Raw genomic sequence first — 13,743 nt, 5'->3', positions numbered from 1 at the left:
TGGGCTCAGTTCTGCATACGAGGGTATGGGTGTGGATGTGGACTGAGACATAGACAGCTGTTTTGCTCGTCTTTACCCAGAGGACGAACGACATGAGCATCCGCGGATCTCATAGCCATGCGCAGTTCTGTAGTCGACCGTCAATGGGGCCATTTCAGAAACCGGGTCTAAAATGGTGCCGGTTAATATGCCTCCAAGTACCGGAGAGGGTAAGAGTTGCCGAGGGTTACAAGACTGATTTATCCCCCTCACATGTTACGACGACTCCGTCAACCCATCACCGTAATCTGCTCTGAAGAGACAGAGCCTTGGGTACAAACAACGATGTAATCTTAATAACCTGAAGATACCATTCAAGGTATGTTCTCGGCACCAGGATACTATGCGCGAGTCCATGGGGGCCTCTGCGTTGATTTCCACCGCTGAAAATACTGAAATGCACGGAATTTGCAAAAGTCACCCAAATAGATTATTCAAACACCGCCTACAGACCCTACAGTAAACAGGCGTAATTTCACCTTCGATCGAAAAGAGTATGAGATATGTACACAACCGTGAGCCAACAACACTATCGTCACAAGCACCTACCCTCTCACAAGGGTCTACCATCATACACGGTCCCGTACGGAACGGTATCAATGTCTCCATGGCAGGCTCTATCATAGGCCGCCAGCTCAGGCATGCCCTGCTGCACGTTCAAAAACGTCTCGAGCTCGCACCAACCGTCTAATCTCGTGACATCGCAATCGGGGAAACTCCAGCCCAGCGGCACGGTCCTCTGGTTCAGCACAAAGTGAATATACCTGGTCTCCCCGCCGTCCTTCTCGTACCCGGAACGATCGGCCTTGAACGGCTTGGGCGTCTTAATGACCTCAATGTCGAGCCGGGCGCCAAAGGGCGTGATGTGGGAGACGGTGAAGTTGTGCGGGCCCGGGTACTGCGTTGGCTGGAGGAGTTGAGCAAATTGCTTCAGGCCAAACGCCGTTAGGATGGAGGCGATGTTTGTGTCGTGGGAGAAGTCAAAATAGAGGCTTTGGTTGAGCGGGAACGTGACTGTGTTGTTGTCGAGTGTCACGTTGATCTGAGACCCAGAGTAGCCCAGAGTATGGTTCTGGAGGCGCGCAATGACCTCTTGTTGATAGCCGATACCAACAGCGCGCTGCAGCCTTGTCAATATCGGGTCATTCAGCGCAGTATGAGATCTTTACATACACCTGTGGGGTTCTGGAATGCGTTATTGCCGGCAAACATGAGGTCGACGGAGTAGGAGAAGCCGACCCATTCCTCGTAGGTGAACAAGTCGCAGAAGACGCTAAAGCCGTATGCCACCTGGTTCAAGGTCAGTCAAAGGCAATACAGTCTCCTATCCGACAGAAGTTCTCACCGTCTCGTAAGGACACATGGTCTGAGCCGCATAGGTATCATCGATGGTCCAGTCATATCCCTCCGCCAGATCTTTCAGCCGGGCAGTAGCTGGAAAGAGTTGTCAGCGGCATGTACGACTACGTAGAATAGCAGCAGGCAGGCTCACCATTGGCGAGGTAGTTTGAGATCCAAACCTTGGCAGCATCGTCGCCTCCATTCTGCTTGCGAGCGTTGGGGCAGTTCAAGTAGCCGGCGAGCGAGTTGTTCGCTCTGTCTTGCTCAATGATGACCTCGATGGTGGCATTGTTTGTCCTGATTTCCTAGTCAGCTGTAAGCTTCACAAGCGTCAAGTGGAGCACTATACCATTCGAGACCGAAGAAACCCGCCAGCCAATACTCGGCCGACTTCAGCATCCTGTCTTGCGTCTGCAAGCGTGTTAGTCACGAATCCTCAAAAGCTAGTAGTAAGTACTCCTGACGTACAGTTGTTCGCACAATGATCTTGCTGTTCGGATTATACAGCGACGAATACATGTACGAGTGCAAAATGCCTAATCGCTCATTAGTCTTGATGCTCCAAGCCTTTGCGTGAACTGTCTAGTATCAGGCCACCCACCAGAGTCGAACAGCTCTTGACGCCCTGCGGATAACAAGGTCAGCGATTTAGGACACAGACAAGATAGCAGTAAAACGAACCCTTTGGAACCAATATCTCGTGTCCCAGTTGATACTTCCAGTTATTCAAGAACTTCAAAGCACCCTTGGCGTTCAATTTCTTGCCAGCCTTTGCGATGCGCTGCCCAAAATCGGCTACATTGGATCCTGTGGTGGGATATCTAGATCCGTGGCGAGAGAGCATCTATCACAGGTTAGTCAAAATAAGCATTTTCCATCGCGACCTAAGAAGCAGCCACTGAGGTCCAGCCTTAGCTAGCTCTGATGTGGCTTACCTGAACTTGAACGATATCGGCTCCTTCCGGCAGCGCGTATTCCTCAACACCAAAGCCAGGACTCGGTTGATACGGGGTAAGATACCTAAACGCCCGAGAGTTGAGCAATCACTTTCCCCCCTCTATCCGTGTACATGGCACGCAACTTACCCCATCATGTTGAAAATGCTCTCATTCTTGCTTCCCATTCCTTCGATAGGGATATCCGTCTGCAGCGGCGCATTCGGCACAAAGGTTCCCGTCGGAATTACTCTCGTCTGCGCCATAAAGGCAGGTTTACCAGTCGCCGTCGGGCCCGCCCACAACTCCGGACTCGTCCTGAAGTACTGTGGCACGTCATCGTCCGGCCTACACGGGCAGTTCTCGAGGTTCTTCAAGCCGTCCAATGCGTTCGGGCCCCGTCTCACGCCGCCATTGTCCCAGGCGAAGCCCAGGACCACAAATGCGAGCATACATCCCACAAAGGCCAGGGCGAGCGCGATAGCAATGGTGGCGCGGCGGCGGTTACTGGGCGAGTTGTGAGAGCCGTCACCGTGTAGATCAATGTCGACAAACGCGGCGCCGGACGTCGGCGTCGGCGGCGGGAGGGCCGGGAGAGGCTTCTCGCTGGGCAGAGCTTTTTGCCTCCGGCCGGAGGAGCCGGAACGGCTGCGACGAGGCTGCTTCCGGGAAAAGTCGTCTTCCTGTCCCGGAACGCGGAGATAGCCACCCTGGCGGGGTGCCATAGTTGCTGCAAGAAGTCCCTGTGGAGGACTGAAATTTGCGCAGTGCTCGATGAGAGAGGGAGAGTGTGGCGGGAGGGATCCGGCGCTTGAAAGGAGGTACAAGTCACCCCCTTCGGAGTTGACGGTCCGCTGAAGGCTTTTCTTGCAGGCGATGCACGACACTCCTTGGCTTGGGAATCTGCAGCTAGCGATGTCCAGTCACAAACTGCCGGAGGTTGCACCGAGACACCAACGGGACGCAGAGCTCGTATGCAGGCAAGGTAGCCTGGTAGGTAGGTAGGCAAAAGAGGGGGGCGTGGAATAGGCAAAGTAGAATAAAGTACGTCAAAGCAGGATTCGTTTCACACTCGGGGGTACAATCCCATGTATGGAGCGCTTGTTTCTTGAAGTGGATGGTGCCCAGAATGGACATGCAGCTCTCAAAGCGGCACTATCAGGCCATCAGGCGGGCAAACCGAGGTTGGCGTAGGCGAGACACGATGCAGAGTGAAACGTGTGCGCCTGAAGGCGGTTGGATGGACCGATTGTGAGGTGCGGCAGTAGGGTATAACGGGTGCCGATGCAGGAAAGAAGGGATCTTCTTGGACACACATGCGGCGGGCAGTCGATCCCCAGGCCTCGGGAGCAACGTCCGTGATTCCCCAATTGGCCACCTGGATGGTCAGTGCGATGGGAAGGAAAAGGCAACTTTGCAGAACGGGAAGGGCGGGAAGGACGGGCGAAAGCGAAGAAGCAAACAAAGGGCGGTCAGGTGTGTGTCGTGTGCGCAAGGCCATCCAATGCCTCTTTGCTGTAAGGTCAGGTATCCGTAAGAGAAGGTTTGATAACGTCGCGATGGGGAGGTGTCGTCTGAGGCGGCCAGGAGGAGCTCAAGGTAGGGAGGCTCGCGGTTAGGGGGCATCTGTCGTTGGGAGCGGCGCCTTCTCATTCGACGATGCGTGGCCCCATCGGCAGCTTACCTTCGCGGCTTAGCTCAACCGGGAAGGCGGATCCGGTCCCGACGACGCACAGCCAACAGCCAATGACACGGCCTGGTCTGGCTGCTCCGGCAGATGGCTCCTTGGCCTGTGCTACAAAGTACATAGTTAGGTAAGGTAGGTGCCCTAAGACTCCCGTCTCTGAGTGATGGCTCTTGGTCCTTGAATGATGAATGTCAATCTGACATGATTCCTACTTACCTAAGCACGCGATAAGGTACACATCGACTTCACTTTCCATGGCACTCTCAGGTACCCTAGAATTCAGTCGTGAGAGTCCGCGGGTATTCCTACCTTCCCTTACCCTGACTTAGGCTGGACTGAAATGAACTGCTGCCGCCGAATGCGCGGAGGCATTCCCGGGCCAGCTCTGTAGCCCATCACTGTCAACGCATTCCCAGGTCACTTTCAGCCGTTGACGAACCGACGTCAATCGGGCTGCAATCTCCATCCATCCATCCACACAACTAATACTCCGTACAAGTAACACCAAGCAATCGCAACACCCGTCGCTCATGCTTGCTTTTTCCTTCTTCATGGCCATCGTCCGCTCCCTCCCCCACGCCCCAATCAACTCTTTCCCTCAAGGCCATGTTTCTCCCGGCTGAGTTCCAGCTCCAGCTCCCCGACCATCGCATCTTTTAGCTACACAGATTCTGACACCTAAGTCGCGAAGCGAGCATCGCGGGGAAGCCCTACTGCACCTTGTCCCAACCTTTCAACGTCAATCACCGTGCGTCCACTTTACTTGGGCCTTCATGTCCGCGCTTGTAGCAACCTGCAGCTCTTTCAACGATAGTCTTCCCAAACAGGACTCATCCAAGTTGATTAGTGATTCCACGCAGGTGTCAGCCAGTCGATTCTAGGCCTAGGGTTTTGTGACAACCCCCCGCACTTACATACAACCCATTCGTCACTCATGGTCACTTCTTTCTTCTTCCACTCCTTCGTACTCGTCTTGGCGCGCTGTTGAGAAGAAGAAACTATTACTGGAGCTCTTGTGCTCCACAGTACGTGTCTTCAATGTCTCCGCCGCTTCTCCTAGGCGTTCCGAACCAGACTCCTCCTCCTCCCAAAGGTGGATCATCCTAGCGTCCCTCTTCTCGCAAAATGGGCCCCGTTTCTATCCCTCCGATCGATCGCCCACGCTAGGAGCCGATGACAACCTCCCCGTCGTGTACAGGCTATGCCGCCATGGTTTGATGGGAAAAAGAAAGAAAACATCGAGTCCTGGGATGGCAGAGAAGTAACAAAAAAAAAATAAAAAAAATGTACAAACGCAAGAAGCGGGGGCGCTGGCTGCACACATCCATCTCAAGACCTGCTAGCGAAGGACAAGCCGGTAATGCCGACCTCGGACCACGGCCGGATTTCTCACCATTTCCAATTAGGTAATCACGTCAAGCTTGCTATGGGTGCAAGGCTGTTGCAAACCAACCGGCAAAAATCAAATTTCCTTGACATGCACCCTTGAATTTCGTGCGGATACTCCTCATACTTCACCCTCGTCTCGTCTGCATGGAACACGTATCCTGCTCGTCGGTGACAAGCAACGTGTCTGCCCAGGATCACCAGGTGGTCAGCGTCATCGTAAAACCCCAGGTCCTCCAGGCGACTAGGACCGGACTGAAGACATTGGCAAAAGCAAGAAAACATCCCGGCGTAGGGGTCCTTGAGACGGAGCTGATGCATTTCTGGAAAACACTCCAAAAGTTCCCGCATGGCGGCGTCCTCTTTCACTGCCCACTTCTCATGCATACCGCGTTTTCTTTTCGCTCCTCCCTTCCCTTGTAGGGGTGCGAACGCAAACTCGCCGTAGATTTGCTCCCGCTTCTGCCCTGGGCGCCAGCCCGGGGCCATAGATTGTAGCCAGCGATCCGGCATTCCCATGCAGGCGATGAAATTGTACATGCCCATACACACTGATACCAGCGTATTGCAGGTGTCAAAAGCTGCTTGCCGTTCCGCCACGAGCTGCAGCCACGCGCTCGCTTGCTTGCCGATCCCTAAGAGAAGTGCAATAGAAATGCAGGAAAAACCAAAGGCACACTGTCAATAGAAGCGCTTAGTGGCTCTTTGCATGTCTCGACAAAGGCCTCGGCCCTCCTAGGCGGCTGTCGCCTCCCCTAGAGGTCAGGATGCTCGAGTGGTCTTTCTGGCCATGGCAAATCGCGAACTCCATGCCCGTCTAAGATATCGGTCAGCTGGTCTGCCGGTCAAGACGCCATACTTGCTTTGCAAAGCAGAGATCAATGGCCTCACCGTTGAGGATCCCAGACATTGATGTATGTTCGCATCATCGTTGCTTTTCCTCCTTGCAGCTGAGTTGTTGTCCATCAGAGACTGAGAGGGCTGTCGTTTGGGGCTGGGAATACGGGATCGTCATATGCACGTCTTTCTACATTAGAGGCGGCGAAGAAGCAATGTTGGATCCGCAGAGAGACCAAGCGGGCGTTCTTCCATGCATAACGGGGCAGTTTTCCTGATTCCGCAATCGTCAGTGTAATGAAGCAAGATATACCAACTTCACAGAAACCAAATGCGGCAATCTCACAATAAAGCACTGACCGGAGTCCATGCTGGAGTCTGATGCAGATAATTGTCTGCTTTGGCTCAGGTATGTTATCTCTCTGTGAACTGCCGCAGCTCGCGATGAGCAACTCCGTCAGATCCGCGAGGGAGGAACCCAGGCCTTGTGTGACCGAGAAGCTGAAAGTATGAAATGAGGTTCCGTTTTGGACGCGTTGACAGGCGTACACCGATGTCTCGGAATATGTTCAGCCATTGGTTGGCTGTTTGACCGGTACTGCATGGGCATAGATTTCCCATCTCCGCGGTCGTGTGACCAATGGCTGCCGTTACTTATCCTCAGCCAACTCACTGACAGCCGGACGCGTGCCGGGATTTCAGTGCCACATGTCTTAGAACCAGGCTTGCCGAAGTCATTTCAAGCTTCGCATACCGGGCAGGTCTTGACGGTCAAGGTTTATTAGGTTATACAATAACAACGCCGGGTTCAACATCCCAACCATTGTATACATGCTTTTCCCAGCCGGGTTCTACTGTGTGAACTCCAATGGACTCCGTGCTTTTCTGACCGTAAACGACGAGGAAACGACAATAAACTTTTGTGGTGCAAGGGGGGTAAAGTGAGATGTTGCGAAAGGAAACTCGAACAAAAGAAGATGCGGTGATTGACTCCACGCAGAAAGAAGCCCAGCCCAGTTTCTCGGGTTCGAAACATGCAAGTCCAAATAATGCAACCATGACGCCTCTTTCTCCCTTTGTTTGGTGATTCTTCATTAGGCGTCCTAGCAAGAAAATCAAAGACCAGAATGTGCAGAGTCAGTTGGGGTACTTTCTGAGGGGGAAGAACGCGTCAGGCATCGGCTCCAGGTGCCAGACGCGGTCGGCAGGCTTGTCGAAAGCATCATGCCACTCGCGCTTGAGGGCATCGGGAATAGACCAGCCGAGCTGCTCATTGCGCACGCGCATGCGTACAAGGTGACGCTTCTCGCTAGCACCTTGGCCATTGACAAAGGCCTCGCGACGGTGGAGGATGGCCAAGTTGTTGATGAAGTGAATATCGCCAGCACGAGTCTGGATCTCCATCTGAGTAGCCTTCGCAATTGCTTCGACAGCATCAAGAGCCTCAATCTGGCGAGCTGACAAGGATGGAAAGTGTACCGGTCTGGGATGAGCTGAGTTGCCCATCAAAGGAGTGCGACCAAAGTTGATAATGATCTTTCCGTCATGATGGAAGAGAATCGGACGGCACTGGAACTTGGGACTGAGGTCTGGTCAGGCTACAGCTCGGAAACAATGGAGAACTGGTGGGCAGCTGGGACTGTTTACTTACAGGGCAAAGGGCCAGTCAGAACGGGACAAGGTGCGAATGATGTCAGGTCGAGTGGCTGCAAGAACATTGTAGACGGTGTGAGCAGAGGCAATGATGCACTTGCCACCGGCAGCAGCAGTGTTGCGGGTCAACCAGCTGATGACATCGCCGGACTCCTCATTGTGGAAGGTCTAGGGATGGCCTTGTCAGTAGTTTGCAAGGAAAGACAATGGTGGTAAAGCTTACAATGGCTGAAGTAGAATGGCGATGGTGATCCGCCTTAGCCTGGCTTGTGTTGTCGGCAACGATGTGGACTGTTGTTGTCGATTATGGTTAGCAAGGACTGTCCAAAAGACGAAGAACGGCACAATGTCAACGTACCAAGCATATTTCCCTTCTTGTCCTGGCGAGCACGTTGGTTGGCAACATATCCCTGAACGCCAAGGTACAGGATAGTAAGATCTTCGACAGAGTGCTGCTGGGGGTCAATGCCGCGGACTACAGCGAAGCCCTTGCCTTGATGAATGTCACGGGCAATGCCACCCAAAGTGGCACCGAGGGTCGGCAGAGGGAAGTTGTCCCGGCTGACGAGATCGCCGTCTAGGCCCAGAGCTAAATTGGCACCAAAAGTCAGCCTTCGGACAATGGTAGCATGAGGTGGGCAGGCTTTAGCATACTCTTGAAGTGCTTGAGCGCGGCAGCGAGCTCGTCAAGGTCCGCATTAGTGAGGCTGTAAGTGTACTGCGACTGTTTGGTAAATTGCGGGCCGGTCCAGGCTGATTCGTTAACCACTGTCTCGGGAAAGCCAGTGGGGATGACAGGAACGTCCGCGACTGGGGCGTTGCGGCCGAGGTGGTGAATGTGATGGCCAGCGGCTGCTGTGGTAGCACCCACGACCGGACCAACTGCACTAGACGCCATCTTGCTGATGTGAGAACTGAAATCAGACTTCTCAGAAGATGACCATGGGCGAAACATGAGTAAGCAGTGGCAGGGGGCATGTTCGGAACGAACCTGGAAACGTTTGTTTGATATTGACTGTCTGCCGTGCGGCGTGGGATGTAAGGCCAAGAAGCGTGGGCGTGAAGAAAGCGACTTTGAATCAGGTTGAGGCTCGGAACAAGCTTTAAGAAGAAGCGGACGTAGTGACGGCGGAGCCAATGACTACCAAGGTGTGCTTGAAGTTGAGGAGCGTCTGGAAGAGACTGAGTAGGCGTGGCAGAGACTGACTTGTATAAAGGATTGGGAAGAAGAGAAGACAAGACAAAGGCTGGTGCGGAAGACAATGGCGTTGATTGGAGAAGAAACGGTTGTGAGAGAGATGGCGAGGATCTGACATGATCTGGCAGAAGCCTAATATACTTGCTTCACGGGCAAGGCCAGTCGGTGAAGAGGATATTTCAGCGGCAAAGCAGGAGCAGAAGCAAGAAAGGGCAGGCTCAGGGAATTCGGTGGCAAGGAATAGGGAGGACAGAACGGGTAGGGACGACAGGCGAGATAGCGGGAAGCCGCTCGATGTATGGGTCCCATAAAGTGGTTACCCGAATTGCGCCTGTCTGTGTAGGGGTTTTGCACACGGGAATGAAGGTGGGAAGGGAGTTGTTGAAGGGTAAGTAGATATGGTCGTGAAGCAGAGCACCGAAGCTGTACGAACGGATATAGACAGAGCTGGCTTTCCTCTAGGTGGTATCCGGGCCCGGTCGACGGCCACATGCGTAGAGTGGGCTACCTAGGTAGGTGGGCGTGGATATGTGGGCGTGGATGACGAGAAAGAGATATGGGCGTGTGCATGCGCGCGCAAAGAAGCAGCGGTATGTTGCTTTACCTTAGTTCGCGGGAAAGCGGCAAGGGCAGGTAGCAGGTGAGCCAGGCCGTTGGGAGGGCCAGCCAGAGACAGGAAACGAGGTGATGGTGTGAGATTGTCATCAAGACATTTAAGCCATGGGGAGTTGGTTGTGAAAAGAAGAAGAAATTGCAGACGAGAGCGGAGGAACATAGGCAGCTGGTAAAGAACGGAAGGGAGGTGCTGATGGAGCCAACCCGACCTCACATCGGGCCAGAGAGGCATGCGAATGGCAACTGAGAGTGAATTGGCGAAAAAAATAAAATAAAGTAAAACAACCACAGGTAGTTTCTACCCTGGGAACTAACGCAGGCAAGGAACAAATCGAAAGGCAGGATGGGCCAAGACAAGGCCTCCGCGGCGAGGTAAATGAAAGGAACTAACGTATCTTACCTTACCTACCTTGAGACAACACTTGGGGAATACCTACTTTACCTCAAGGTGTACGAAGTAGACGGCAACACGAAAAGGTGAGTTCCGGCCTGAGGTAAGGTAGCACGGCAAGAACAGAACTTGAAGGGAGATGCAGATGCAGGGTGCCTGCCAAAGTGCACCACAGTCCACTGCCATGTAGCAAAGATGGACGGGAGGGTACATGCCGAGATTCCCTTGCCTGCCTACCTGAAGGTACCTTGCGTTGCCTTGCCTTGCGATAATTGATCATTCCTTCCCAAACATGAAATGGAAGATGGGTGCGTAAAGTAACCCAACGTCAAGTATCTGTAAGTTGAACAAGGAAGGTAAGGTAGGTAGGTAAGGTAAGGAAAGGAAAGCATCTGTAGGCAGGTTCGGATACCTCGTTGCACGGAATGTCATGGGGGGGGGGGGGGGGGGGGGGGGGTGGGGGGGGAGGGTGGGGGGAGTGAAAAAAAGGGGAAAAAGGGGAGGAGGGGGGTGGGTGGGGTGGTGGGGTGAGGGGGGGGGGGGGGGGGGGGGGGCGTGGGTGGGGTGCAATTGGAAGGAAGGATGGGAGAATTGAAAAAGACGGAAAGATGGACGGACATTTGCACTTGCTTGACCTTGACTTCAAAGGTACCTCTCCTCCCTGCCTTACTACGTACATCACATGCGTAGTGCCTTCCACCACACGCCCACGCAATACCTTAATCAATACCTGCCATTCTCACTCTTTCTCTCTTTCCCTCTCTCGTTTCCTCCGCCTTTTTTTTTCTTTCTTTCTTCCTGGTGTTCTTTTTCTCATTGCTCTCCCAGGCGTGGAGGCTTTTGCGAGTGCAAGTATGAATAAGTGGCCAGCCCATCAGGTGGACTTGCGCAACGCCAGGGGGGTGGGAAAGTGCACCATGCTCTTGCAGGTACCCGGCGAGAAAGAAGCAATATGTGAGGAAAAGAAGATCTGGGCTGGTCCGGGCTGAGCTAGGCCGTTATTGCGATGGCCAACCCCAACCTGATGTGGAAGGGAATAAAACACAATCGAAGAAGTGAAGGGGAAGAGAGAGAGAGAGAGAGAGAGAAAAAAAAAAAACCAGGATGCACTGCGCACCCCATCTCAGGCCGGTTGTGCCTCATCTCCCCTTGACCTGGCGACCCTCTGGCTTCCTGGGTACCCACGCCGGGCATATCTTCTGCTCAAGGCAAGAGACATGGACGATGGTGTCGAAAAAGAGGAAAAAGGACGAGAGCTGATAGAGCGATAGAAGATGCGTTCTGTACGACCAGTGGGGTTTGAATGGAACCGGAAGAACAATGTAGAAGAGAGGAGCCGATGCAGTGGTGGTGGACCAGGGAAAGAAAAGATTGAGTACGTACGGGCTCCGTAGAGTAAGGTAATGTCCTCAGGGACTGGGAGGGGGGTTGCAATGGCTCTGATTGTCTCTCGAATGCGCTTCTTGGTGGGTAGCAAGTTGTGGCAAGCTGCGAGGGATGAGAACGACAAACGCAGCAACCCGTTGCAATGGAGGGAGGGACACGCACATTAGATTAGCACTTTGGATGCAATATGTAGCCGTCCAGAGAGCGCAAACTAGACAACGCGGAGCTAGAATGGAGAGGAAGCCAGCGGCTCTACAAGGGAGCTACTGATACGTGCTATGTGCCCATTGTAGGTGTTACGTACGTAACCGTGCATTGCTTGTGCTAAGAACAGTAAACTAGCAATTTGATCGCCCGCGATGCACACTGTGGGGAGGGGCGTTCAAAAAATACTGCGAAATAAACATCAGGTTGGGTTGTGGCGCGACAGACCAGCCAGCTTCTCGCAGCACGCATGGCGCGATTTGGGTCTGCTGAAGTTGCGAAGGTGACGGAGCTTTGACGGACTCGATGACACACCGTTTGCAATGTGTTGTCGAATGCATCGTTGTTAGCAACGATGCCACAGTCGTACGCTTCCATGCAGATTGTGAGTTACCATGATGGATAAGAGGAGGCAAGCCGCACAGCACGCGCACCAGATTGCAGCAGCAGGGTACGCGTGGTGAGGTCGACATTGGGCGAACATGGACCACCAAAGCTACCTCACTCGGCGTCGGGAAGGCACTTCAGCAATCCAATGCGGTGGGGAATGGGTGTGCGATCAGAGACATGATCGATCCCACCTCGATGCGCAGTGGGAAAAACACGTTTTGTGGCGAGCGCCTCCGCTGCTTGTTGAAACATCCGCAGACGAGGCAGGCGCAGAGTGAGAGAGCGGGCATCAAAATGCGACGGGGTTGGGTGCACGAACAATTGGAAGCTCTTACGGCCATCGTGTAGCACGGCATATTCGAATCCTCGGGACGATGACGGTTGGGTGGGTGATCGGGAGCACTAAGCTACGGCACAGAGCCTTGCTTGGTGTTGTCGCCCGTCTTCGCGCCTTGAACCGGGCCGTCAAGTTGAGTTGTGCGCTCCGGGGACGATGGTAGGTGGTGTCCGATTCGATTCGTGTGCTCGTATTGCCCCGATGAGTGACCCGCGGCCCTTGACCAATCGATAGGATCAATGTTCGAAGGCCTGGTCACCCGAAGCTCAGGTTTTCCTTTGCTCTGCGAGATTGATGAAGCGCCTCAACAAATCAATCGGCGCTGCTGCTTGCCGTTTTGCTCGTCCCACCTCGTTCGATCTCAAGGAATTGTAAGAACCGACGGCCATCTTGAGAGCAGACGGCGTATCGCAGGAGAGGTGCTAAGCTGCACGCCGGTAGGGTCTGAGTCGAGAATGCGACAGGGGAAGGAGGGAAAAAAAAGCTGGCCACAGAGGCAGTCCCGAAGATGAGTCTGGAAGAGAGGGAGAGGGAGTTGGTGTGCTCAAAAGCCACGCAAGACAGTCGCAGGACTCTGGTTGACTGACTGGCACATTGAGCTTTACCGATAGGTAGACCGTGAGAGCGAAATGGAGGATGTGTGTCTAAGCTATCCATGTTTCAACGTGGAGTCGGTGGCATGGGTACCGTAGCTGGTGTCCAGCAGCAAAAGCAACAAAGAATATGCTCGGAATTAGCATCCACTGTGCTGTACAAAGCCGGGCAGAGATGGAAGGCAGGTGCCCTGAGGTCCCGGTTAGGTAGGTTTAGGTACGTACCCATAACTGAAGTGCAGATGCGACGATGCGTCTGTGGGCACTAGGCGAGGCGTTTGTCCCACAGATGCACGCAACTGGAGACATGCAGACAACGAGCATGTAATGCGAAAAGAAAAGAAAAGAAATATTCTCAAACAAACACAGCCGAGAGGAAGCGAGCGGTGGAGGGCTCCAAGTGAAAAAGGCATGCCCGGAAAACTTGAAGTACGAGATTGGGGGGCGGGAGGAAAAGGAAAAGACACCAGGCATATCAATATGATACTCTGCGTGCTTAGATGAGGTACTGAGGTTGTTATATATCTTAGTGAGGAATCTGGAAGCCTTCGTGATGGCGAAATCATTGATAAGGTAAGAGTAAGGTACTCGGTAAGGCAGGAAGGAACAGGCCCAGCACGAGGGGAAAGAGATGGTCGTCTGCAATATTGGGACTTTGCTGGATGCGCTTGCATTTACACCCATGTAAAATAAGGTAAGCAGCTAGCCGGGCGGTAGGCGAACGGGACAGGAGACCCGCAACCCCTGACGC

General features: G+C 53.5%; 5 protein-coding genes across 5 annotated transcripts; 1 reads left to right on the top strand and 4 right to left on the bottom strand.

Annotated features, from left to right (window-relative positions):
* Positions 1-592: 592 nt before the first annotated feature.
* Positions 593-3,040, bottom strand: CLUP02_06116 (histidine acid phosphatase; the record flags this gene model as incomplete). Its single annotated transcript, XM_049285120.1, has 10 exons — positions 593-1,159; positions 1,213-1,329; positions 1,385-1,473; positions 1,532-1,677; positions 1,730-1,791; positions 1,849-1,916; positions 1,982-2,005; positions 2,062-2,224; positions 2,316-2,400; positions 2,466-3,040. The coding sequence occupies 10 exons, from the start codon at positions 3,038-3,040 to the stop codon at positions 593-595; spliced, it is 1,896 nt and encodes a 631-aa protein (XP_049142263.1).
* A 419-nt stretch (positions 3,041-3,459) lies between these two features.
* On the bottom strand, positions 3,460-5,037 carry CLUP02_06115 (uncharacterized protein; the record flags this gene model as incomplete). The annotated part of the gene is made up of 5 exons (XM_049285119.1): positions 3,460-3,908; positions 4,000-4,110; positions 4,219-4,274; positions 4,322-4,400; positions 4,917-5,037. Coding segments are annotated over 5 exons (816 nt in total), but the record flags the coding sequence as incomplete, so codon positions are not given.
* A 2,325-nt stretch (positions 5,038-7,362) lies between these two features.
* On the bottom strand, positions 7,363-8,776 carry CLUP02_06114 (TfdA family Taurine catabolism dioxygenase TauD; the record flags this gene model as incomplete). The annotated part of the gene is made up of 5 exons (XM_049285118.1): positions 7,363-7,807; positions 7,877-8,046; positions 8,102-8,169; positions 8,237-8,467; positions 8,533-8,776. The coding sequence occupies 5 exons, from the start codon at positions 8,774-8,776 to the stop codon at positions 7,363-7,365; spliced, it is 1,158 nt and encodes a 385-aa protein (XP_049142261.1).
* Positions 8,777-10,690: 1,914 nt separating this feature from the next.
* Positions 10,691-12,410, top strand: CLUP02_06113 (uncharacterized protein; the record flags this gene model as incomplete). The annotated part of the gene is made up of 11 exons (XM_049285117.1): positions 10,691-10,730; positions 10,911-10,944; positions 11,012-11,137; positions 11,210-11,309; positions 11,354-11,432; positions 11,496-11,604; positions 11,670-11,757; positions 11,811-11,836; positions 11,904-11,955; positions 12,037-12,057; positions 12,117-12,410. The coding sequence occupies 11 exons, from the start codon at positions 10,691-10,693 to the stop codon at positions 12,408-12,410; spliced, it is 969 nt and encodes a 322-aa protein (XP_049142260.1).
* Positions 12,411-12,469: 59 nt separating this feature from the next.
* On the bottom strand, positions 12,470-13,676 carry CLUP02_06112 (uncharacterized protein; the record flags this gene model as incomplete). Its single annotated transcript, XM_049285116.1, has 5 exons — positions 12,470-12,702; positions 12,783-12,973; positions 13,087-13,142; positions 13,218-13,291; positions 13,358-13,676. 5 exons carry the CDS (start codon positions 13,674-13,676, stop codon positions 12,470-12,472), a joined length of 873 nt encoding a protein of 290 aa, XP_049142259.1.
* Positions 13,677-13,743: the final 67 nt, after the last annotated feature.

Source organism: Colletotrichum lupini, chromosome 3 (genome assembly GCF_023278565.1).
Source record: "Colletotrichum lupini chromosome 3, complete sequence".
Classification (NCBI taxonomy): Eukaryota; Fungi; Ascomycota; class Sordariomycetes; order Glomerellales; family Glomerellaceae; genus Colletotrichum; species Colletotrichum lupini.
The sequence above is the reverse complement of the archived record's forward strand: the minus strand, read 5'-3'. Positions and strand labels throughout refer to the sequence as shown.